The sequence below is a fragment of the Bacillus rossius genome, chromosome 1 (genome assembly GCF_032445375.1).
Source record: "Bacillus rossius redtenbacheri isolate Brsri chromosome 1, Brsri_v3, whole genome shotgun sequence".
NCBI lineage: Eukaryota > Metazoa > Arthropoda > Insecta > Phasmatodea > Bacillidae > Bacillus > Bacillus rossius.
Genome location: NC_086330.1, coordinates 46,778,877 through 46,805,909, shown reverse-complemented (window position 1 = coordinate 46,805,909; position 27,033 = coordinate 46,778,877). Strand labels below are relative to the sequence as shown.

The 27,033-nt window shown below is 41.1% G+C and overlaps 1 protein-coding gene across 1 annotated transcript; it reads left to right on the top strand.

The window, feature by feature from the left end:
• Positions 1 to 1,643: 1,643 nt before the first annotated feature.
• LOC134528941 (uncharacterized) lies at positions 1,644 to 25,578 on the top strand. The gene is made up of 2 exons (XM_063362613.1): positions 1,644 to 1,741; positions 23,279 to 25,578. Exon 2 carries the CDS (start codon positions 23,289 to 23,291, stop codon positions 24,405 to 24,407), a length of 1,119 nt encoding a protein of 372 aa, XP_063218683.1. The 5' UTR covers positions 1,644 to 1,741; positions 23,279 to 23,288; the 3' UTR covers positions 24,408 to 25,578.
• Positions 25,579 to 27,033: the final 1,455 nt, after the last annotated feature.

Below are 27,033 nucleotides of genomic sequence, written 5' to 3'. Positions count from 1 at the left end.
GATTTGTGTCAGGTGAACGCGGAGGGCAACAAAAAGAGCTCTGTCATCTCGAATTGCCTATGCCATCGGTGTATTTTTTTTTAGCTACATGGGGGATCACAATTAAACTTTAAACGAAACGCAAGATGAACTATAATTACAGATATACTCTTAGCAAATTGCAGAACACAAAACGCTTTTTCAATCAGGAGGAGTCGCCATTTTGTGTAGGTGGTTGCTGCAAGCGAGAAAACAACAAAGCAGTACTCACGCATTTGCTTACATAAAACTTTTCGAGTTACTCTTTAATTGGGACCTTGAACCAACACTCAACAACGCTTACAGTTGATACTATTTAAATTTATAATTGGACATTCCTTTATGGACATACTGCATCATCACAAGAACGTTCACGGGTCGCTGGGAGCTACTACTATAGCAGGGACTCGAACCCAGGACCTCGATAGAGAGTACCCGCCGCATGACTAGGTAAGGATCGTGTCCTGCTGGACTCTACACCCGCGGGTCTCTTAGCGACCAAACATTATCTATGCGTAGCTACTAATTTCTGGCCTATAATCGGCTCGTTACACACCTCCACGGAGCTGGCTAAAGACATGCTCTGAACTCTACTGAACTCGCTGCACAAAAACTACGTCAGCGCGACGCTCCAAGGCGGCGCAAGAGATAATGCATTGTAACTTTTTTCCTAACCTAACTAAAACTAAGCGAATTTGTTTGGGAGGTATCTGGGTAAGGAAAGACTCTTAAGTGCATCTCGGCCGAAACCTATAAGCCTATTCATTACGAAAGGGTAGTTGCACCGTGTGCTTTTTTTGTTTGGGGGTTGGCCAATCATGGAAGCAATTGATGCAATGACTAACTCTCCTATCCTAGTTATAGTCTGTTGCAATGCGGCATTCTCTGCGACTGTAGAAGGGGGAGGTGGTAAGGACAACTTCCTGGGTGCTGCGTCAATAATTTGCACAACTCCCGACACCTTCACAGACAAAATGCGAAATTAACTAAATCCTCGAAACTAAAATTTTCTTAAATATATTTGAATGTTGTTTACATGCCAATAATATTAATTCTGCGTCAAAGATAAGAATAGCAGACGCATGCACGGGTGCGTTTTTGTTTTCAATAAACATTCATAATACATATTATTTTTAACACTCATACTTTGAGGCCATGCAGTTTTTAATTTTAGAAATAAAAGGTAAAGCATTCTTACATAGTATTTTAGCAGTTCCTTATTGCCAAAAAAAAATATTTTAAACATAATATGGCAATAGCCCAAGAAAGGAACACAAAAAAAAAGGTTGCCAACGTTTAATTAATTAAAAAAAAAAAAAAAAGACTTTTAGGTTGCTATGTTGCCTCTAATTCCCGCACAGTTCCAGGATTTCCAAAGAAAATAAGATCCTCCTTTCTTTGTGGGCGTGTCGTGTTTCGCTTGAGGAGGGGAGGGGGGGTGTTCAGAGTTCGTGGACCCACAAGAGACAAGGCGACATCCCTGGATACACGAAAGGGGGGTGGGTGACTGTCGGAGCCGAACCGGAACTGCGCTCCCTTGGTCGTCTCCCCCTCCCTCCCTCCCTCCCTCTCCACACCCGCTAGGGCCGGAGCTGCCAGTGGAGCGGCGGGTTGACGGTGTCTGTCGCTGCGAGGCTGTCGAGGAGCCAGCACCGCCACCTGGACAGCGGCGCGAGAAGTGTCTGCGCTCCGCCAGACGTCAGTGCTCCAGAGGCCACAGCAGGTGAGGCCGTAGAGCGAGGAGGGTAGACAGAGATGTCCCCTGCCACACGATCAGGCCAGCTCCCAGTTAGGACTGCTCACTGTTGCAAAACAAATCATTTTAAACATAATATGGCAATAGTCCAAGAAAGGAACACAAAAAAAAAATAGGTTACCAACGTTTACTTGAAAAAAAAAAAAATTAACGACTTTTAGGTAGCTAGATTGCCTCTGATTCCCGCACAGTTCCAGGATTTCCAAAGAAAATAAGAGCCACTCTTGAACATTTTTGGTTTGGCAGTTTTGACTCAACTGAAGTCTCCCCACACGCGATCAGCTTGGTTTTGCCATGACTGTTGAATGTATCGTTTCTTCCTAGAATATGGAAGAAACTTTGCATGCTGCAGTTGCATTTTTTAGTTATATTGAAGGGGAAAAAACACAAAGAGAATAAACATATTTTGTCTGCCAATACACTCGGCTATGGACTGATTGTTTGGACTGGTGAGACGCTGTTCCCACACACGGCAGTTCGGACTGAGGGCTCTCGAGCCCAACAGCCCGGTGTTTGGATGGGAAGCCATCAGCTCCGACTGATCAGTCCACTGTACTTGCTCACACACAGCAGTAGCGACTATTCAGTGCGTACTGATCGTGTGTTGGAGCCTTAACACTGGAAACTGAAACCATGATTTGCGCGATATGTGACGCTACTTTGGGTGTACCCATAACTACTACAAAAATAAATCTCGGGCGAGAGGTTCAAATCCAAAATGTTAGCTTTATAATGATAATTTAACTACTTGATGACTACTTGCTTAGTATAGACGATTACTTTGAATAAAACACGCAAAACTGGTTTTTAATAAAATAAAAGCAGAATCTGTAGAAATGATTATGGAATGTAGCAGGTCTGGTATGCCGCACCGCAAAATGTGTGGCTACCAAAATAAAATGAACTAATTTTTTACTTTTTTTTGCCTGATAATAGCTGATGCATTAACTTTTCAATCAATGTAGCTATGTTAGTAATATATTATGAAAACTACTATCTAGTAGGTGAGTCCAAAACTAATTAAAAAAACAAGGTTTGAGTCTTGGAAATTAGTGTCTTGACTACGGGTGAGGTTTTGCGGCGTCCTAGAGTCTGATCGCCGGTCCCCGATTTTCATGAAGAAACGTCTCAAAAATGGGACTTTTAAGAGTTTTGACTGTGTCCATGACTAAGTTACATTAAACCCCGGAAGAACTATCTTAGTGAGTGTCCGTGTCAAAACAAGTAAAAATTAAAATTGGCTATATTTGTATATAATTCAACGATTTCCAGAAGTGCAACCTCCGAAGTCAAAAATTATAAGACACTTCTATTTCTGGCACTACAATCATCTCCCTCAAATAAATCTATTTTAATTTATTTAGGTCTCAAAATAAAATTAAGTTGCAAAGAATTTTACACTGAGAAAATTCCAAAATGACAGAGAAAAAATGAAGTGGGAAATATTGATAATTTATTAAGATATATTTTTACTTCGACTTGAAGGTTGTAGGATTGAAAGCTCGCGAAATTAAAAAAAAAAAAAAACGTTTTGAACATTGTTAATGGTTTTCCACGCTATTCGGTGAAAACTGCTCTACCCAATCTAATAACTTGTCATTGGCAAGCATAACCATAAAGTCGGACTAAGTTAATTGTGGGACAGTCGTCTGAAAATAATATATATTTACAGTAGAGTCTCGACTGAGTTAATTTGAACAATATCGAATAAAAAGATCTCAAACAACAAGGAGAGAATATGAAAATGGTCTTGGTTTTCAGATGATCAGAGGTATCATTTTTCGGGGTGAATTTTTACCATGTCTTTTTCAGTGTATATTATTTCACGTCACTCCATGATGTTAGTCTCCTTTAGGCTTTCTACGACGGTTAGATATTCATTTTTTAAATTTCAAAGGCAAATATTTCAAAAGTCTGCCACAAATGGCGCTTCAGTTTGGTTCTGATAATACGGAAACTAGTTTTAATCGAAGCTCGGTTAATCTTTATTTATAGCGTGTCTTATCCTTAGTTTGGAGTGAGCATTTTATATTCTCTCTCTTTCTAACACACGATATCTGATATTGACGCGGTCCTTGTTTCTGTGTGCTCTGTTACCATACATACCCAAAGAGCAGAAACTTTTAGATGCGACTTTAAACTTAAAAAGTATTTTTCAGTAAAGGAAAATTTGGATTGAGCATTTTGGAAATGCATTTCCTTGCTGTAATTCATCAAGATCATCATCTGATAATATTTTATTTTTATTTCTAAGGAAATGTAACTAAAGGACGCCATATTGGTTTCAAACATTTTGTCATCAATTTTTTAATATATTTTAATATTAATTATTTTAACTCTTGACGATATCACATAATTAAAACAATCTATTGTTATACCGATTGATACATACTGTATTATTCCCCATGCGAAATAATAATTGGTATTCACAATTGGTATTTTTTATTTCAGAATATATACAACACTAGCTAATGCCTGGCATGCGTTGCAATGCCTTAATAAATATTTTTGTAATTTATTTGAAGTAGGTACATATGCACAAAGCATCTCTCTATCTCTTTCTAATTCTCTATCTATCTATCTACATATATATCTACCTTTCTCTCTCTTTCTCTCTCTCTCTCTATATATATATATATATATATATATACCTCTGTTTATCTCTATCTCTCCTATATATATATATATATATATATATATATATATATATATATATCACTCCGTAACAATGAAAATATTAAAAATCGATGTTTTACCTATTTATATTTTTATCTGTGGTTTTACCTATCACATGTGTAACGCACTAAGTATATAAAAGCACGTGCGTATTAGAATAAAACCTTGTTTCAAAATTTCAAACAATATGCGAAGAACTCTCGAAGATTTAAGATTGGAACGAACGAACATTTTTCAATTCTTATTTACATTTATAACTGTTAAAATAAACTCTCTTAAAATAAACAAATAATAAATTTTAAAAAATTAAATTATAATAATTATTATCGATTGTTCGCGAAATAATAATTGTAACATTAACACGGCGGTTAGTATCAATCTGGCAACGATGCGCGCCGGGGGTCTCTGCTCTGCCTTCCAAGCGTGAGACAGGCTATAAGATGAGGCGATGTTAACGCGGACCCGACATGATGACTCGGCGGTCAGAGCGCCTGCCCTATGACTGAAAGATCCCCGGCTCGATGCCCGGCCGGGTCACTTGTGCTGTCCCTTCATCCGCGGAAGGCAACGACGAGCCCACTGCGGGATCACCTCGCCTGGTACGCCGCCTCAGTCGAGCCGCGGCCAGATACCAGCGGGTCGGTGTCGACGAGTCCTGGGGCTGAACGGCCCACCATCGTGGACATAAAACAGCTGGAAGTTTCGACTGCTTGCGTGCTGATGGCGGCCGTGTGTCGGCCGAGGTGCAGTTTACTAAAGCGAAAAAAGAAATTATGCTAGCTACTTAACCGTATATTAAAAATAACTCATAAATAACCTCGTCAAAAAATCAATAGGTGGTTTCCCGCCTTAGGCAGGGTCAGCATGGATGGAGCGGGGCAGACACTCACAGGAGCCGGCTGCCCTACCCGAGGGACAGACCTGTCGTTCCAGCCGGCCTGGAGAATGCGTGAGGTGAAATGAGATGGGCATGGAGCAGCGACGGGAATGAATTTGTGGAGGGGGGGGGGGGAGGCGGGCCACGGCAGCGTCCGCCACATTTCCCACTTGCGGAAATCCGGGTTCGACCCCACCGGGAAGTCTAACCCCTGTCGCCTTGGTGGGAGGCGAGTGTTCCAAACCACTCAACCACCGCGCCTCTTCATCAAGCCACGCAGTAGTGTGAAATAAAGTTACCAACTATTGCATAACATTTTATTCGTACGAAATGCATTAAAACAAAATTGTTTCCTGGTTAGAAATATTTTTTTTTTTTTTTGCTTTGGGTTGGCACAGAGCTGATCTCGATTCCCCGTCTGCCCATCCTGCGTGAATTTATACATGAGAGCTGAGTCGGAGCCCATTGTATTCTTAAAGTTCCTTCGCGTTTAGCTTCTCCGTACAACCGTGCGAGGTGAAATCCTGAATTTCACATTACTCCGTCGATGTGAAACGAGTGTGGGAGTTATAACCGGTCTGTGGTGCAACCATTTCAGACATTTAGTATCAACAAAGGATCATAATTTTCTTGGATACACTTGTTTTTTGTGTATTTGAAACGAATTTATTGAACCAGCAAAAAGGTGTCTTGACACAAATTCACGTTTGAAAAATGTTAAAAATAATCTCTACACATAAAAAAATACTTACAACGAAAACTACATAATCAACTAACGATGTTTCCTGAGGCCAGACGCCGCAGGCTTCGCCGGACAGAACTGCGCAGTTACTTCAGTGTGACGTCAAAAGTGGAAAAACACAAACTGAACTTGAAAATGGGCCGTTTAAGATTCCCGTCTGGATTCAGGAATTTTCCAATTTGGAAACCATTCGTTACTCATCTAAGGAGTGGGTGCTGTGGGGCCATTATGTCACATCCGTGCCGCGGAAGGCAATGAATGGTGAACCGCCCCCAAAACCCTTTTGTCGAGTGATAACTCGCATTTTGGTCGTCTTTACTACGACGTTACCTGGGGCACGAACACTATTGCAAGCTATTTTGCAGGTGCTTTATTCAGTCGCACATCTCTTTTAACGATACTACTTTGAAGATATTTCAAATATATTTAAAACAAAACGTAATACAGCGATTACAATCTTACACTAATCTAAGAAATGAACACAACCTTAACATTCAGACTATATGAAAAATATAACATGTGTATGAACTTCGGCGATTAAGAATTGCACGGAACAACATGTTATGTAAAGCCACTACCCAATCATCTTAATTTAAAAAGTCCTAACACTTTTTTGGTGTTAATTTTTGAGAAAAATAAAATAAATTTAATTTTAAGAATTTCCCTGGCGTGTGGTATACAGTAGCACTCAGGTTATTTAATATGCTACGTTTGACAACAAGATCATCATCACTGAGTCATGAGCTTTAACGAGATCAGTTGTAAATAGAAAGCTTTAAAAAATACCTACCAAAAAAAAAAGAATTCCCAGAGTCAAAGAGAAAAATTAGTGAACCATGTAAATGCCTTTCTCCGCCTTCTGCACCTTTCTACTTTTTTTCTCTCTCTCTGTGGAAGTTCAATGTCATGGCGACACTAATTCCCGTCTTCGTTTCGTCTCGCTTCTTCGTGCTTCTTCGCGGTCGCTGCCTTTCGGTTCCACAGTTCTTGCCGCGCCGACGAGGTCGCCCTCAGCTTCGTCACGCCGCGCCGTCTCTCCGCCCCGGAACGACAAGATGGCGGTGGTTCGCTTGGACGGGAAACAAAAACAGAGTTTGTTTACGACGAACCTTTTTCCCTTCTACCCGAAATAAGTCGGCGAATTCGTTCCGACTCGATGAACTTAACTGCTGCGAGAATCGCCAAAGAAAGTCAACACCTGAGAGAGAAAAAACAAATTAATGAAATACGTCTTTGCATCTCGTCGATATCGGGCCCGTAAGAGACGACGAAGAGTTACAAGATGAGAACAAAGCTGCTTCGACGGAATTATTTAACGAGGGAAACGGGTGTGCTTCGAGAAACCACCCCACATAAGAAAAAAAATTTCAGTACTTTTACAAAAGATTCCTTTGGAAACCAGTTGCCAAGAAATAGTTTGTAATACTACAAGAAAGATATTTTAACTTTGTACAACACGTGGCTATGGTGATTTTTGCATGTATGGAAGAATTTTTTCAAGTTAATACTTAATATTTCTTACAAAAATTGGCGCATAATGATATATTTTATTTGATTTTTCATTCAAAATTAAATTTTTTAAACCACGGAAAAGATTATCGAATAATCAATAATTTGACGTTATTTTGTTTCAATATGCTTATTAATGTACGCGTTTAATACTGTATAGCTATTCAGGGAACGGTTTACAAATAACTTTAACTATTTTAAGTTTCACATTAAGTCTATTAATGGGTCTAGGTCTACCTACCTGGGCACGCATACGGTGTGTGGAGCTTCAGAAGAAACCATGCGATTTGAAAACTGCCCGAGATATCCGATCAATATCTGTTTACGAAAAACACGTAATAATGCGCTGAGCACCGATGAGTAACAGTTCTTTTCCGCATTTCGTTTTTGAACTGTATATTTTGGAGAGTGAAAAGGGCTAAAAATGTGTGTATTCAGAATAATTTTTACACTTGAAGCGCCCATTAGAGATTCTTGAAATCACTCAAAGGATATGTATCACACCTTCATCTTCAGTTCTCCACCGTCTCATGTAACGTTTACCGCTCAAATTTCATTGTCGTCCTATGCACGACGAGAAGACTGCACGCCAGTTTAAGAGCCTTGCTCGTAGAGTCGATAACACGCTAGAAGCACCGGCGAGCTTCGCACTTGTCATCCCGCCTCGCTATAACTTATACACCCCTGATTAAATACGAGCCCCTTGACAATAGAAATGTCATTTTCGTCAAATCAGGGTAAACACAAGCATACAAACAAATCTCAAAATGCAACGGCGGGCCCCAGGCATGCTCTGGTGTCCATGTGGCCATGCAGCGTGTGCAATAAAAAAGGTTATGCTAAGACTTTTGGGTTCGGGACATAAAGTCAGGAATTGTCAGGTGACGTCGTGATGCGACGTAACTGAAGTGTTAATCAGATTAACTCGCCATCGCAATATTGTAACGCAAAAAAACATTGAGAAAACGGTGCTTGATAACGTCTTAAAAAAAATTGTGGAGTAGAATCTCCGTCGTTTAACACAGTCACTTTCATAAATATAATAAATAACATTTAAACTGTTTCCACAATAGAAAAAAGTACACTTCTGCCAAAGTTTTGGGTATCTTAACCATTGTGGCGGAACAATTATTTGAAGGAATAAAAACGGCTTCACCCTGTTTCTACGTATTCTTGCAGACTTGGACACCCACTTAAGGCCCGTCACACTGTCAGATATTTGTCTCCAACTATATTTGCCAGTACATACGTGTATATTGTCAAATACTTAAAAACTGGTAATTTTCGTGAACTATCCAATTTTCGATGTATTAAAAATGAAATGACTGCAGACAAATATAGTTATTTACCATTTAAGTTGAATAAAAAATACTTGGAACAATGGAATTAATATGTGGTGGCGATATAAGGTGTTACAGGGAAAGTTATTTTTTTTTTGTTAGGGGTGGGGGAAGAGCCAAGATGAGTTCTTTCTCCGGGTGGATTCTATTCTAGCTCCGAACCTGGTGTCAAGGCCTTAAGGTTCGGGATAACTTACCAACTTTTTTTCCTATTCGAACTAAAACTAAATGTATTTGTTTGGGTGGGGTCTGGGGTTAGGGAAGACTCTAGGTGCGTCTCAGGCCGGATCCTTTACGACTAATCATGCTGGGTTTCAACAATCCAGAAAGTGTAAGATGCAATGACTCAACTCACCCATCTTAGATCTAGACTATAACTAGTTAAGTTGGGCCCAGGAAAAACCAGGGCAAACCATGGAGGTTATGCAAGCATTAGGCAGGCAGTATCAGTACAGGTCAAGGAGGATGGTCCAGGAAGAAGAGTTCTTCAGGGGCAGAGAGTTCCAACCATTCTGGGGTCGGGAGCTCGGACGTCGCGGTCAGGTATCGGTGCTTGCGCGCGTCTGTGATGTTCGGGGCGGCCGCGCCGGGCGCGGGCGAAGAGCCGGCCTGTGTTTTGTTTTCCCTCGGAGGTCGTTGCCGTCCCGGCCGCCTGCTCAATGCAGGAATGCGTCACGCCTGGCGGCCCCTTCGGCCTGCGGTACCGCGTCACGCTGGAGTCGCCGCCGGTCTCCGGAGAAGACTCGGCCATCCGGTCAGCGCCGTCACAGAACAACACAAGAGTCTTTCAGTACTCGCCATTGATGTGCAGCATTTAACCAGGGCTTCGTGTGTTATCATCCGTTCATGATACTATACTCGGACACGAAAACTTAACGTAGGAAATCTTCAAAATAAAGCCGGGTGTGATAAATATACGCAAATTGTGTTTTCGACTAAATTTCTGGACGCGAATCGCACGTAGTTTCTGCACCCGCCACTAGAATTCGTTGCCGGAGCAGTAGACTACGTAGACTGTTGAATCATTATAAGTATTTTCATACTGAAATTTCAAACTATATAATGAAACGGCCCCGGCTTTGGACCTGATTTTCGACAAGAAATTTTATTAAAATAGGTACTGTTCATTTTGTTAATACTCATTAAACAATTATTACTTTGGTTCGCACCATCCGCCATAGATAGCAGCACCGTGGTTATATATCTCCGTTCCATGAGACTTCCAATCCATTTACGAACTCACTCTTAACCAAATGCCGTATACCGGGATCTAAGATTTTAAACATAAAAAACTGTAGACACGAATAAAGGTAATATTTTACATTCCTCACGTTAACTTTGATTTCTGTTCAATGTTTTAGCTTATAAATGTATTATTTGCTTTTTTTTAGTGCTTCTGTTGGTACAGTGTTTATATTTTTTTTACTCGGTACTCCGAAAAATCATATAAAACATAGTTTTAAAAATTATTTTCTAAGACGTCAGAAATGTATTGAAATAAACGTCTAAGGAACTATTATTATTATTTTGAAATTTCGGATCACCAATTTTAACTTCTATTTTAAATTAGAAAATGTATTTAATTAAAATCCTATTAGTTCATTTAAAATTTTGACTCTTGAGATAATTTTAATGATAATATATGTAAGGAAATATCTCAAATATTTAAAGTTATTTGTCTTATTATGATATAAGGATATTTACTGATTTTTCACCTATAATAGTCTGCATATGTCCTATATAAATATTAATATAACGCAACCACTAGTGTGTAGCTTTTTTGTGTTAATACCAGCGAGTACAATTTCCGCGATATATTTTTTTTCTAGGTTTACTTATAAGTTCCTAGCCGACAAAATTGTCAGAGCGAACTGGTGTCGAGAATAAGGGATGCATGGCTCAGTCCCGGTACCTAGTACTGGGCGAAGTGAGGACTGGTTGTCCTGTGGAGCCTTGGTCCCTTGGTCCAGGCTCGTGTTGGCATAGGGCATGTTTTCCAAGCCTGTTGGTCCAGTGAGTTGCGTTCTGTATGCAACAGATATTCAAGCTGATTCCCTGAACTACCCTGTAAGGGCACACAATAATTGGGAGGGAAGGAGGATGGTAAGCCGGCCTTCGGATCGGAAAAAAAAAAAACGTCGTGTGTAAGCAGTCTTTTGTTTTGCATACTTGTAGAATAAAGTGTTTAGAAACGTTTAGAAGCCACAGTATTCTCACAGATACACTCAAAAAATATAATTTCTGTACCTTGGAGGCATAAGATGCTATATGTCCACTTCTGGTCAAAATTCACTTTTAAAAATACTTACAAATTACAATTATAAGACGTTATCAAGCACCATTTTCTCAATGTTTTGGGTGTTACAATATTACGATGGTGAGTTTTAAACTTTGCTTCAATTACTTCGCAACACACCGTCTCCTGACAATTCCTAACTTTATGTCCGGAACCTGAAAGTCTGAAAATAGCCTTCTTTATTGCACACAAGCGGTGGCCACGCTGCATGGCCACATGGACACAAGAGCATGCCCGGGGCCCGCCGTTGCATTTGGAGATTCATTTTTATGATTGTGTTAACCCTGATATGACGACAATAACATGTCGTCAAGGCACCCTTCTAATCATCTGTATTAGTTTACTTCATTAAAAAATTAATTTTATACACATGTTTTATTCATATTGAGTACATAGTATTTACTTTTTTTAAAAATTGATTTAATTTATGATTAACCAACCGTATTTATAATAACACTCCAGATTTGATTATTTTATTTCTCATAATTATGTATTTGCATTTTATTACGCCAAGTAAATATAATGTCTAGTGCGCAACCCTTTTTTTTATACTGTGTGGTATTTCAGTCAAAATACTTTACTAAATAAACTTCGTTCTAAAAATAATGCTACCGCAACCGCGTCTAAGCAGAGGCGCTTAGAAATACTCGTAACAACCACTGGTTCTTCCACGCATTCAAGGCCTCTCTGCCGTCCACCCTCGTTGAAACACGGTCTTTCAAACCAACACTCGCTGCTTTATTGAAGTTACCCGCCAAGCGAACAGTGACCTTCTTGCTCATGTCGCGGAACATAAAGGATTGCGTGTCGAGAGAGATTTGTAGGGAAATGTGTGTGCATGTGTCACGCTGTTTGAAAATCCACGCCCTAACCAGGGGACCTGTCACATTGTAGAAGTCTTGTCTCCATCCATAATCGACAAGAGAGTTTGAAATGTAAGTTCGAAATAAATACGCCATCCAATTTTTCTCGGTCGAAAAAAATTGGACATAACTTCGAACATGTTTAAAATCTGGTCACACTCTCAAAGTTTATTACTGGAAAAAAGCTAGCACGAACTTTTCATTTTAATCTTTGTTTAAAATTTAATTTATCTGTACTTGATGGAAAATTTGTACTTGTTATATTTGGTAAGCATTACTTAAATTTTAAAACGGTTATAAATTTTGATCACGTTAATCTTGTTTGCACAATGAATTGAGTGAATGCTTTGGTATATTTAAAAGTTATACAAGATAGACACATCATCAGCTTTTCCGAGATAAATTAATTTACATACAACATTCATTGTTAACATTATTTTAGTTTTTTTTACCTTTATAACCTCTTGATTCTTCCATGTGTTTTCTTTTTATCATTTGCAAGCCATTTTTGTTTCCACGCACGATTCTGATTGGCTTTTTCCATCAAACATACAACATATTTTCTAACCAGCCCTAATACATTAAAATATTTTATGGGAAAACGAGTCATCCAACTTCAAAAGAAGAAAAAAAAACATGACTGTGTTAGTGACGTGTTTGGTCTCATCACGACCTTCCTACATTATTTGACCAAACTTTATTGTAATGTGTTGGAAGCGAAAGTTTTACAGTGTGACAGGGCATTAACACACACACATGTAAAAACAATCTTCGGGTTGATATCACATAGTGATGTATGTATCCCAAGTGGAAGTGCCAAGAAGAACTCGTGACCATGGCCGTCGATAGGGAAGGGGAATTGGGGGAGGAAGGCATACAGTGAGGCCAACTTGAGTTTCCAGATTATTTTTAATGCTTGAAGTAACCCTGATAGGACGAAAATTACAAGTAGACTATATTGTTCATAGAATTTATAGGAAACTTGACACGTTATGTGATAACGCGCAGATCAAGTTTAGTCATTAATTTTTTAATTGTTGAAGTTTAGAAGTTGAACATTTAAAAAAAAAAATGTGAGCGAGTCTTTCAGTCCTCACCAGTGATGTGTAGCTAACATTTAACCTCGGTAACTAACAAATTCGCGTGTTCTCTTCGACACGAAATTCAACATAGTGATATATATGTAGATATATGTAGATATATGTGTATATATATATATATACACACACACACTCAAATAGAGGTTTCAACTATATATTTCTGGACACGAAACAAACTTAGTTTCCGCACCCGCCGCTAGAATTCGCTGCCGGAGCAATTACGTCGACTATCGAATCATTCGATTTGCAAAGCGAAATTTTAAACTATATAATGACACGTATCCTATAAAAGCTAAATAGCCTTGAAAAAATTCTGTACCTCGGCTTTGGACCACATTAGACAAGGAAATTTTTTATTAAAATACTGCCCATCTTGTAGAAATTCATTCAACAGTTAATACCCTAAAGTTTCCCTTTGTCTTTGTGAACTTCGGTTCGCGCCCATCCACCACAGGTGGCAGCACCGTGGTTACAGGTTATTTCCCCCCCACCGAATGCCGTGTGCCGAGAGCACCGATAATTAGAGACATGCAAAATTCGCGGATTCATTTCGCGATAGACTAACATGAAAAATACTATACCTTCGTACCGCTTCTGCGATTGGCCCACATTTTATCCGGGGAACTGTGAGCCAATGGGAAACACTAAACCAAGAAAGTGCCGGATTACGGACAGCCTCTAGTTGAGACGTCTCACGCGTCAGTAGCCAATGAACAGGTGTCATTTCCGCGAGTATTTAAAGGACTGTGGAGTCTATCCTAGAGGTCAATGAATCCGCGAATTTTGCAGGTCTCTACCGATAATGCGGGAGGGGGGGGGGGGTCCCCATTCGCCCCCGGGCCCTCGGCTTCTCGCGACGGTCCCCTGCTCGTGGCGAGTGCGACTGTCTGCGGGTCGCGAACTGCCGGGCTGCCTGCTCGCGGTCCGTGAACAGGACGCTCTCCCGACAGGAAGTATCCCCCACCCCCCCCCCCCCCCCCCCTCACCTTCCCGAGGCGCGGTATTCCAGAGCGTGACGTCGTCATATGCGCTGTCTCACGCTACGCATCTAATCGCTTCTTCTTGTAGTCTTTCTTTTTACATGCTTTATATTAGCTTCACCTGTATGTTTGTCTGTCCGTCTGTAACTCTGTCCGTCTGTAACTCTGTCGACTAAGAGTGAGTGGCTCATCACTGTAAAATGTCCCACAAATTTCATTACGTTCGTTAGCCGAGTGGTCTAAGGCGCGCGACTTCTGTGACGTCAGCTTTCGGATTCAGCGATCGTGAGCTCTACTCCCGGCCACGCCGAAAAAAAAAAGTTTTTTTTTTCCCGGTAAATTCTAAGATTATATACATACATCTAACTGTAAATGATTCGGAGAGACTTTACCATTTCTTTGTGACGTTGCAACTCCAAATAGTTATCTCAGATGGTAATAGGTAGTGTCGGTAACTCATTTCCCTATGATAATTATACATAAATATAGTTTAAAAAACTAAAAAAAACATGCTTTTAAAGAATATCAAACAAAAAAGTTAAAAATAAATATAGTTTAAAAAACTAAAAAAACATGCTTTTAAAGAATATCAAACTAAAAAGTTAAAAATAAATATAGTTTAAAAAACTAAAGAAACATGCTTTTAAAGATTATTAAACTAAAAAGTAAAAAATAATTTTAAAATTTAATTTATGACAATAGTATATAAGCAATACTAGTATAAATGAGAACAAAGCATGGGGCGCTTAATATACAAAAAATATGGCACAAAGCGCCTCAAGCTTTTTTCTCATTTATACTAGTATTGCTTATATACTATTGTCATAAATTAAATTTTAAAATTATTTTTTACTTTTTAGTTTAATAATTTATTTTTACTTCTTGCCATTGCAGCGTGGGCACCAAGCGCATTCTTGGTAGTTTTAACACACCCTCCCACTTGTTAAAGTTATCCACCTTTAATATTGAAAGTTCTTGGAAGTCACAATTCCATTCCCCGTCACAAGGCATTCGAAATAAACCACAAGTTTTTTTGAAATTTGAATAATTCACTTGTAATAAAATTTAATTTAAATAAAAATTATTCTTAAGTTATATTATTGGAGTTTAATCATCGTTTATTATTATATCATATTATTTTAATAACTGTTTTTTAGCTAATAAACTGAAGTCAAAAAGCCATTAGTGACTCTGTTCACGAACATCCACACTAAAGATTATTTTAATGGAACATACATTCCTATTGTGTGCAGAGCTTCAGAAGGAACCACGCGGTTTGGAAACTGCTCAAGATATCCGAGTGGTGTCTGTCTACTAAAAGTATTTAAAAATATCTGAGGACGGATGAATAACTCTTTTTTCGTATTTCGTTCTTGAACTGTATTTTTGGAAGTGTGACAATTTCTGAAAAAAAAAAAAAAAAAAAAAAAAAAAAAAAAAAAAAAAAAGTTTTAGAATAATGCTTAGGCGCGAAACATCCGGTACAGATTCTTGTAAGCACTCAAGGGCTTTGCATTACACCTTCATTATCAATCCTCCTCCATCTAATGTTACGATCATCGCTCATATTTCTTAGTTGCCCTGTGCACGACGAGAAGACCGCGCGTGCAGTCCGCAGCCGTGCGCCTAGAGGCGATACCGCGCTAGAAGCACCAGCGAGCGTCGCACTTTAATCATCCCGCCTTACTAACACGGATACACCCCTGTCTAGGCCCCTGACTAATTACCAATTAATTCCCTACGCATGACATTTTTATTCACGACATGAATAGGATAGGTTGGGGGAGAAATCATTATGGCCGGACAGGTATTATATACGTGTGATTTTGTCTTACGCGCCGAAATATGTCACGACCCAAAAACATCGCTATCAGTTTCTCGGAAGGGAGGGGGGAAGGGGGGAAAAGCTTATTATAATTTCATTGAAAGGCAGTCATTAATAAAAAGTTAACAGAATACAAATGCTATTTTTTTTTTGTATTCTAATGAAAGGGACGTTAGTGTTGCCGCAGCCATTGTGCAGCCTGTCACGCGAAGCTACGCAGTGGCCCGAACCTCGCTCCGCTTCCAGCATTCCCGTTCGTGTCAGAGACAGCAATGTCCGTGTGGGACAATAAACCAGCTGTCACCTGCTACCGGGTGACAAAAATTATATATTAACGTATACCAGGAAACTCCCCGGGCTGGCAGGAAACTACCTGACGTCCCGTTTCATTCGCAGTTCAACGACCGCCAACAATTCACAGGTTCGTCCAGGTCGAGTAGATATTAAAAGTATAATAACGGGAAATGTGTTCACTTTGAAAAATAAAAGCATTTTAGGAAAACATGTGAGTGAGTCCTTCAGTACTCGTCAGAGATGTGTAACATCTAATGTCGGTAACGAGAAAAATTCGTGAGTTCTCAATGTTGCAAATACACTTATAATACCAAACTCGGACACGAAATTTAACATAGATTTCTTTAAAATAATGCCGAGCGTGATAAATTTACGCACGTAGTGTTTTCAACTACATTTCTTGACGTGAATCACATGTAGTTTCCGCAACTACGTCAACTATTAAAATCATTCTAATTGCAGAGCAAAATTTTTAAACAATATAAAGATACGGCTTCTGTAAAAACAAACAAAAAAAAAAAGCTTGGAAAAATACTGAACCCCAGCATTTGACCTTAATTTCGACAGAGAAATTTTATTGAAATACTGGCCATCTTGTCAAAAATTCACTAAACAGTTGATACTTTAACGTTTCCCTCTGTCCCTATGAACTTTGACTTGCGTCATCCGCCACAGATGGCAGCAATGTTGTTACACTTTTAAGTTCCATACGACGTCCGTTCCATTCACGATATTACTCCAACCAAATGTCAGCTAACATAACGCATCCGTGCCCACTCCTGTGCTCACGAAGCAATACGTAGAGGTCACATCTCATGGTTCCGCTTTCGTTCGGCCGGGCCATCTTCCACACTTCGCCCATCGTGAACCTCGCCGCTTCTGACCTGTCTTCATGCCTAACGCAGTGTGGTATTTAGGCTTCACACGCGCCTTGACTACACAAACACGATTTTATGTAACTATTTATTGCTCACTGCCACCATTTCGAGTTAAAACGAGTTCCTGTCGCTCAGTGTGAGTCCGCTGACTTCTCCTCGACCACTCTTCCCCGATACTCTCGATCCCTTGCTTCGACCTCTCTTCCCCGACACTCTCGATCCCATGCTTCGACGTCTCTGCCCCGATACTCTCGATCCCTTGCTTCGACCTCTCTTCCCCGACACTCACGATCCCTTGCTTCGACCTCTCTTCCCCGACACTCTCGATCCCTTGCTTCGACCTCTCTACCCCGATACTCTCGATCCCTTGCTTCGACCTCTCTTCCCCGACACTCACGATCCCTTGCTTCGACCTCTCTACCCCGATACTCTCGATCCCTTGCTTCGACCTCTCTACCCCGATACTCACGATCCCTTGCTTCGACCTCTCTTCCCCGACACTCACGATCCCTTGCTTCGACCTCTCTTCCCCGACACTCACGATCCCTTGCTTCGACCTCTCTACCCCGATACTCTCGATCCCTTGCTTCGACCTCTCTACCCCGATACTCTCGATCCCTTGCTTCGACCTCTCTTCCCCGACACTCACGATCCCTTGCTTCGACCTCTCTACCCCGATACTCTCGATCCCTTGCTTCGACCTCTCTACCCCGATACTCTCGAGCCCTTGCTTCGACCTCTCTTCCCCGACACTCACGATCCCTTGCTTCGACCTCTCTACCCCGATACTCTCGACCCCTTGCTTCGACCTCTCTACCCCGATACTCTCGATCCCTTGCTTCGACCTCTCTTCCCCGACACTCACGATACCTTGCTTCGACCTCTCTACCCCGATACTCTCGATCCCTTGCTTCGACCTCTCTACCCCGATACTCTCGATCCCTTGCTTCGACCTCTCTTCCCCGACACTCACGATCCCTTGCTTCGACCTCTCTACCCCGATACTCTCGATCCCTTGCTTCGACCTCTCTACCCCGATACTCTCGATCCCTTGCTTCGACCTCTCTTCCCCGACACTCACGATCCCTTGCTTCGACCTCTCTACCCCGATACTCTCGATCCCTTGCTTCGACCTATCTACCCCGATACTCTCGATCCCTTGCTTCGACCTCTCTTCCCCGACACTCACGATCCTTTGCTTCGACCTCTCTACCCCGATACTCTCGATCCCTTGCTTCGACCTCTCTACCCCGATACTCTCGATCCCTTGCTTCGACCTCTCTACCCCGATACTCTCGATCCCTTGCTTTGACCTCTCTTCCCCGATACTCTCGATCCCTTGCTTCGACCTCTCTACCCCGACACTCACGATCCCTTGCTTCGACCTCTCTACCCCGATACTCTCGATCCCTTGCTTCGACCTCTCTACCCCGATACTCACGATCCCTTGCTTCGACCTCTCTACCCCGATACTCTCGATCCCTTGCTTCGACCTCTCTACCCCGATACTCTCGATCCCTTGCTTCGACCTCTCTTCCCCGACACTCACGATCCTTTGCTTCGACCTCTCTACCCCGATACTCTCGATCCCTTGCTTCGACCTCTCTACCCCGATACTCTCGACCCCTTGCTTCGACCTCTCTACCCCGATACTCTCGATCCCTTGCTTCGACCTCTCTTCCCCGACACTCACGATCCCTTGCTTCGACCTCTCTACCCCGACACTCACGATCCCTTGCTTTGACCTCTCTACCCCGATACTCTCGATCCCTTGCTTCGACCTCTCTTCCCCGACACTCACGATCCCTTGCTTCGACCTCTCTTCCCCGAACTCTCGATCCCTTGCTTCAACCTCTCGAAGCCAAGCTTCCACTCCGAGCTGACCTCACGGCAGATGAGCGCCGAAGAAGGCCCACGTCAAACACTTCTAGACAATTCATCTGTCGCTGACTTAGAAGACTCGAAATATATAAAAAAAAAATTTAAAAGTAAGAGACATGCCGTGAGACGGTACTCCATTTGCGGGTACTCCAGTTCCGTCACGTCTCTACACCTAAGGGCGAATATAAGTAGTATTCGCATGGGGAAGGGAGTAGGGCCTGTATCCTAATGTTTTTATTTCTCGCAATGGCAGCGCCGTTTCGAGAGATTGGCAATTGCCCCGGGGGGGGGGGGGGAGGTGGAGTACCCGGGGTTCCGAGTACCAAGGGAGCATTCGCCATTTTCCATTGTTTGCTGAGATCACTTAAAGAAATCATCACTGGGATGGCGCCTTACCACAATTGTAGGCCTGTTCCTTCCAAACAATATCTCTGTTGTGTAAGCTGTGTGCGTCAGGCTGGGCGCGCGCAGAATCAGACGCGACGCGACAATACACGATGCCGCGCGCAGGTTAACACCGTATTTCTGTTACATTATTTCTTCCCTCATTCTTAAAATCAGATTGTTGTCGCGATACTCCTTTAAATATGGATTATATAAAATAGGTACTCCTGTACTAAACATACTGATCGCTCCGCATCCAACTCCATAATGAGGAAAAATAAATAAATTAAAATGCTTTACAAGTGAATATCTACTCAAATTAAAAGTATAGACGGAAAACCGTACTTAACTAGTCAGCTAGAAACACGTGCCTTTGTAGACAAAAAAAATATTATATTCGCGCATGCGCAGAAGACTGCAGCCACCAGACAGCCTGCTCGCGTCCAAGTTGGAGCAGTGTCGTTCGAGGCTGTTGTCGCCTCGTGTCTGATCGCGACAGTTTTTGCGGCGTCGCGTCGTGCCGCGTCTGATCGCTTGGTAATGTGTGAACACCGCATCAGACAAAAAAAAAAAAAGATTGTCGCATCGTGTCGTTTTCGAGCCTCATTCTCAGAGTTCCCGGCCTCAGACGAAAAATAAATAAATAAATAAATGTTTTGGTAGGTACAGTTAGTTGCATCGCAGTTCAGGCGTCGGGCTACAACACCTCGTATCGTTGGTGACCATCGGAGGACCTTGCGGCATTCAGGAGCGGCCCGGATGTGCCGAGCCCCGGAACTGTTCTGTTAGCCGGGCGCACACTCGCGTGCAGCGGGCACGGCCGGCTGGTTAGGTGGGAGGGGGGGGGGGGGGATCGCCCTCTCCTCTCTTGTTGGTCGGACCTGGTCTGTCCTCCCCTCCCGGCCGCGCCACTGCGCCGCTAAACTGCACCGTGCGGACGACCCGAGCGTGACTCCTCCAGTCCAGGGTGTCCACAGTTAGTACTTTCGCACTAGATCTAGTACATTTACGCTCAGATCTAGTACTTTTTTTCCTTTAATATGATAATATTACAGTAACTCCAATATGTTTCATTGTTAAGCGTAATTATTTTTAAAAACTATGGAATGTATGTGTGTGTGTGTGTGGTGTGATATTCAAGTTAGAGCATTGCAATGTCATAATAACTTCCTAAATTGTTAAAAAAAATAACAAATTATAATTTAGTACTGTTTTTTCCCTTTAAATCTAGTACTTTTTTCTCGCCTAAGTTGGTACGAAATATTTATTCCTTGTGGACACCCTGCTCCAGTCGGGCCCCGCCGCCAGACCGGAATCAGACCCCTACGCCCGGACGTGGTGTGGCGTCCGTCTGCGACACCCCTCGCTCTTAATTGTCTTTTGGAGTTATACTTCTTCAAGCGCGTCATGAAAAACAAAAAAATGACGAGAGTCGAATTTTTTAAAACCCCCGCGTGAACAATGCAAAAAAAAAATTACATGATGAAAAAAAAAGACTAAATACAAATAAAAATCAAATACTTCGGTGATTGATATTCAGTACGGATCCATGTAGTTAAAAACAAAAGTTATTTATTGAGAATATTAGTGAAATGTTTATAAACTTTTTCGAGTGTATTTATAGAATTTTTTTTGTTAAATAATTAAAATTTTATCAACTTACAAACATTTAATTCATATATTTATTTTCATTAATAATTAAAATACATCTTTATTATTTTACTAAATTAAATAATTATTTTAATTAATGTATTATATATAAATATTGAATACTGAGAATTAAACTAAATTTTAAATTGTTTGAATTAATCCATTACCAACTGTATTTATAATATTATTCCAGTCCTTTTTTATATTTTATTTCTATTTATTATTTGCAAGGAAAATTAAACAAAATCTACTCTATTTGGTACATGCCGAAATCCGCTAGAGATAATTTATTATATTTAGCTCGGTAATTGTTCACTTTTAATTTCAATAATTTACTTTCAGTTTTGGACTTAATGACCAAAAATGAATTTTCTTCAATACTAGAGAGCCAAAAATTGCATAGTTTGATTTAATGACAAGTCAGACACCGAACACTTTGTAATCGTTGTCATTGTGCTGTCCAGATTTCCTGTTTCGTACCATCGTTGAGTTTGTCGCTGTGTTGTCCCACCAAAGTATTTTGTTTTCTGTTCTTGGTGCAACTGTCTCGTCGTTGTCAAATCACTGTGTTTGTCTGTGCCGTAATATATATATATATTTCTCGCCTAATTCCTTCCACCGAATTCTCTGTGTGTTTTTTTTTCATTGAATATTTGACATTGGCTGATTTTAAGTTATTTTTCTGTGTGTTTGGGTATTCGTGTTTCGTGTGCATTCTTGTGGATTCTCTATGTAGCACAGTGAAAAATAGTAATGGTTTATGTTGATAAAAATTTTTTAAAGAAAGTTATTATTTCCATCACTCGTTGGAGTGACCGCATTCGGTTCGGCGAGTTCGGCCGTCATGATTCACGTTGTTTGAGGCTTCCCTGAAACCATACAAGGCAAAAAAAGGTGGTTGATTTCCTTAATAACGGCCATTTTTCAAACAACTTCCCTGATTCATTTACACGTGTGCCCGTGTCTGATGAGCTCCATGTTGTACGGAACCAAGCAAAATATTTTGGTTTGTCCAAGCGAAATTCTTCTCTCACAACCAACAGTCACGTGTAAGTCGTTGGTTCACCGGAACAAAAATACTACTACTTTCGATGAATGTAGTACTACCACGAGTATTTTAATCTGTGTAATGACGTGGAAGATTAAATACTGAATGAGTTTACTAGGTGCTCGTTTTGTGTGAACAGGTTTTCTTTCATTCTTACCCGCTAGCCGTTGCTGCGTTTCTATCGCAAGTAATGTTTCTATAGGCAGGAATGTTTTTTTACAAATGAAATATTGTTTAATTTTTACAATAAACACAATAAAAACAAATAAACCAACTATCAAACAACATGATTCGACAGAAAAAAAATATATGTATTTACATAATATCTCACGGAAACGTCTTGTGAGTGAGTGAGTAAATTACCAAGCTTGCTTTATATAATCGACACTCGATCACTTTGTTTGATGAAAGGGAAAGGAGATATTTTTTCTCCCATGAATAACTAGAAAAAACGTTAAGAAAAGGAGGGGAAGGGGCAATTTTCCGAATTCAACATTATTTATCTAAAAAAAAAGTACTTATTGAAGAATAGTCTGTGAGGATAAGTTACAAATGTTCTAATCACAGCTCCTTGCTCCACTTCGAAAAACGAGAGATGATGTATTCTTCTGGCTTCGCACGTACAACCAGTAAACTCGTCCAGTGCACGACGTATACATGGCTACAGGAGAGCTACGGTGTACATGGACGGCCCTAGAGTTTGCGGGGCCCTTAACATTTCGAGAATTGCCTTGCATTCCCGGTAAATTTGGAAAGTATTTTCTTTAAAACAAACTGTTTTTAAGCCGACCTGGAACTTAAATTTAACAATAGTTTTGCTACTTAAATTAAGAAATAATTATATTATTTCCTGACTATTTATACTCAGGTTAGTTTTATTAATACGAGACTAAGGATCACATTCCGATGAAATCGCGTCATGATATGAAGCAATACAATATTTGAGGATTTTCTTTCAATACAAAATACGTGGTAATAGCAATATCATTCTTCTTTTTTCTTTAATATCCGTAATTTTTTTAACAGAGAAATAGACAATCATGGGAAATAAAAATAAAAATAGTGCGGGTGCGGAGCCCATAGCGGTTGCTCGCGCACTGCCCGGCCCTGAAGGTGTACTTCCCCCGGCAGAGCTAGCAGTGTTCTGGGTCCTTGTTGCAGGACCGCAGGCATGTCGCGCCACACGTGGACCGCAGCGCTGGTGGCGCTCCTGGCGGCGCTCTCGCGCACCGCCCGGACGATGGAGCCGGCGGCCGAGGGGCGCCCGGTGCTCCTGCCCGTCCCGGCACGACTGCCCTTCGAGGACTACACGGCGACCAACAGCCTGGGCGACGGGGCGCAGTTCTACGTGGCGGGCGGCCGGGGCAAGGTCTCCGCCAGCCGCGGGAGGAAGCCCTCGGGAGGGTCCCAGCTGCTGCGCTTCCCGGCGAGGTCCAAGCGCTCGTCGCCCTCGCCAGTCGCCGCCTCGGGCCTGGAGGCCGTCGAGGACGTGCTGCCCCGCTGGTCCGGCCTCTCCCGCTCCGACAAGCCGAGGTTCGTCACGTCCAAGGGCGGTCGAGGCAGCAACGCCGCCGCCGCCACGACGTCGACGGCGGTCCGCGACGACGCCAAGCTCGGGGAGGCCGTCGCCGCCGCCAACCCGAGGAGCAACGAGATCCCGGCGTACGACGCCAGCCGCGACTACCTGTACCGCGACGTGACGCCGGCGGACGACTTCGGCGCGCCGCCTCCCGCTCCCCGGAAGAGGATCATCTACTACGCTAACCTCCCCGAGGTGACGCGCCACGGACCGGCGTACGTGACGCGCGGCTACCCCGGGTACCCGCTGGACGTACCCAAGTACCAGCGCGACGGCCGGTACGACTTCGCGCCCGGGCCGATAGCCGTGTCCAGCGGGGACCGCTTCACGTACGTCCCCGGGGGCCGCAGCACCTACACCATCGTCGACGCCGACCCGCCAGGGTACTACGACGCGGGTCGCTACGGGAGGGTGCCGGCGCCGTACCAGCCGCTGGCCGGGGGAGGTCGCGGGTACTACCCCGAGGGCCCGAGGTACCGCGAGGCGGTGCTGCGGCCGCAGGCGGGCTACGGCGACGGCCCCTACCGGGACTACAACCCGCGCCAGCCGGCGCCCTGGTCCATGCAGGTGGGCGCGAGGCTGCTCGTCAACGACGACGGTCGCCCCATGGCACCGCGGCCCGGCAGCCCTGGCCGGCCCTTCTACGTCGAGAGCCAGCGGTCCGCCTACCCGCAGCGCTTCGCCCGCGCCGATGACGTCCTGTTGACGTAGCGGTCGCTTCTTCCTATGTCTGCGGCTCGAACAGTCCTCGCTGTTGGGAGCTGCGGCTTGCGGTGTCGGTCATGGCTGCGAGGTTTTGGTACTTCTGGCTTGCCTCTGGAACAAGTCTCGGGAAAAGTATTCCGATCTTTAGGTATTGGCCATTCCGTACTATACCTAAAGGTGTTTGCATCATTTAGGAAACTATGGAATCTGCTACATTTGCTCGTTTCAGGTTTTGAAATACCCGCACATATCTTGTTGCACTCTGACTAAGCTCGTGATATAAATATAAATGTACACTGTTTTAAAATATGTAATACTTAATATGGGTTATTTCAAAGTTTTGGAAACATTACATTAATTGTAACGTGCTTACGTGCGTCTCCTACTCAAGCAAGCCTTATGAACCAAATTTGAAATTCCACTTATTTCTTGGGTTTAACAGCAAAAGTTTTGAAGAAATGTAAATTATCTTTTTCTACGGATTTTATTTTTTTCTAGAACTTAATAATTTCACTATGGGTTTGGCTCTTAGTATTTTACGGTGTGGTGTCGTACGTATTTATGAAATTACTTTTGTTACTTCTGGTAAACTTTGAAGAGAAAATATTCAATCATTAATCAATTGGTTCACGATATGGTATTTCATAAACTGTGCCCTAAAATGTAAAATAATAGTAATCGGGCACGTTGCGTCATTCATGCAACAGTGCAAACACGTATGTTTTTTTTTTAAATATTCTTAAAAGTAATTAATAATTTAATTTTTAACATTGTGACTGGATAGTAAAAATAATTTATAGATTTATTGCTCCTAGAATGGTAACTACGAAATAATTTTATTGTTTGTTTAAAAACAATGTTTGTATGACTGCTGTGAATAATTCGTAACATATTTTAGCAATTGATTTTTATACATTTTTTATAGTCAGAACTTAGAGAAGTGTGTCCATTAATATTTATCTTACATACAACTCATTCTAATAATTTGGGACTTTAAAAGTTGTGTGTCCTACCCTGTAAAACTTTACTGTGAGAGTAAATTTGTGTAAGATTGAAAAAAATATTGAGAGTTTAATTACGTCTCTAAACTTACCTGTATGATTATTTACTAGACTGTGAAAATAAATAAAAAACCGTGTTTCTTTCAGCGTTAAAATAAAAATTGGTTAAGAACATTGACAAACATGTTTCCTTTGTTTTCTCTGTTAAAACACATCTCATCTAAAATAACTTACTTCTCTTGAATATTCATTAGTCACACCAAAAAAATCATCAAAACTAATCTAGACCATTTAGATATGAACAAAAATGATAACATTTTTGTATTGTCATAAGATTATGAAGCATTGTTTAACCACATTTGTCATTTGAACACACACATATTAGTAATTTAAGCGTGTGTAGAGCACACTGATTAAATCAACAGCTCTAATAGCTCTGGATCATTCTAACTCACTATGAATGCTATGTTATATTATAAATTTTAAGGTGGCGACGGGATCTCTGAAATACTATACACCAAAATACGTTTGAAAAATATTAATGTAACAAGATTATTAAAGTGCCAATACAATGTCATATGCAACTACTAAGGTAAGGATTAAATTAAGATTGGTTGGCAGTAATCCTTAATTATAGATAACAACACATTTCAAACTAATGTACATTTAGAGTTATGATTTCACTAGTTTATTTAATTATAAGTATTAACAGAAAAATGCTAAAAATAAGTATTTCATACTTGACATAATGCGGAAGGGAATATGCCCGCCAAAATGGAGTATAAGTTTATTCAACTTTTTTGTTTTTTGATTATCATAGACACTGTTAACATCTTCCCCTTGTTCCAGGGAACGTAGCGGAGATTGACTCACCAAAAAGCTAGTTCTTCAACATTTATGCCTGAAATGGGACTCGAACCCGTGACTCTACATTGCTGTAAATCATTGTTTAGCTTCATTTATTGGTGTGTTTGGTCAATAGTATTAGGTATTATTTTCTTACAAAACGGTAGTAGTGGTATCAGTAGAAGAATGTATTATCTAAACTTACTAGTAAAATATCAATGAATCTATAGACGGGAACACTTATTTTATTTTTAGGTATAACACGGTTAAACATGTAGTATTTTTGAGTGGCCGAACTTTAACAAATGAAAATATATTTATAATATCTATATAGTGCATACTTTCTGTACACTTAGCTGGAGAAGTTAAATTCTTAACTTTTTTTTTGCAGCATGGATAGTGAAAACCAAATGGAACAAATAATTAAAAATTTCTGGGTTTTAAGGCAATGCTTGTGGCCACTGCATGGTACGGTTTTAAATTCCTTCAGAAAAATTTATTTAATTTTATTTAGCCTTTTAAAATTTTAAAAATTCTGATTTGAAAAGGCCAGTTAATATGAAACAATTTTTTTTCTGAAAGAATTTAGTCTAGATCACATGGCAGCCAATAAAATTGACTTTTTATCTATAAAAAAAGTAGTTCCAGTTTTGTATTCCATTTCAAACTCCTTATCCATATTGCAAAAACAAACGTTGAAAATGCAACTTTGTCAGCTAATTATGACAACCGTATGCTATGTGTATTTTTTTTAATTTGTGAAAGTTCAGCAACTTGAAATTCGG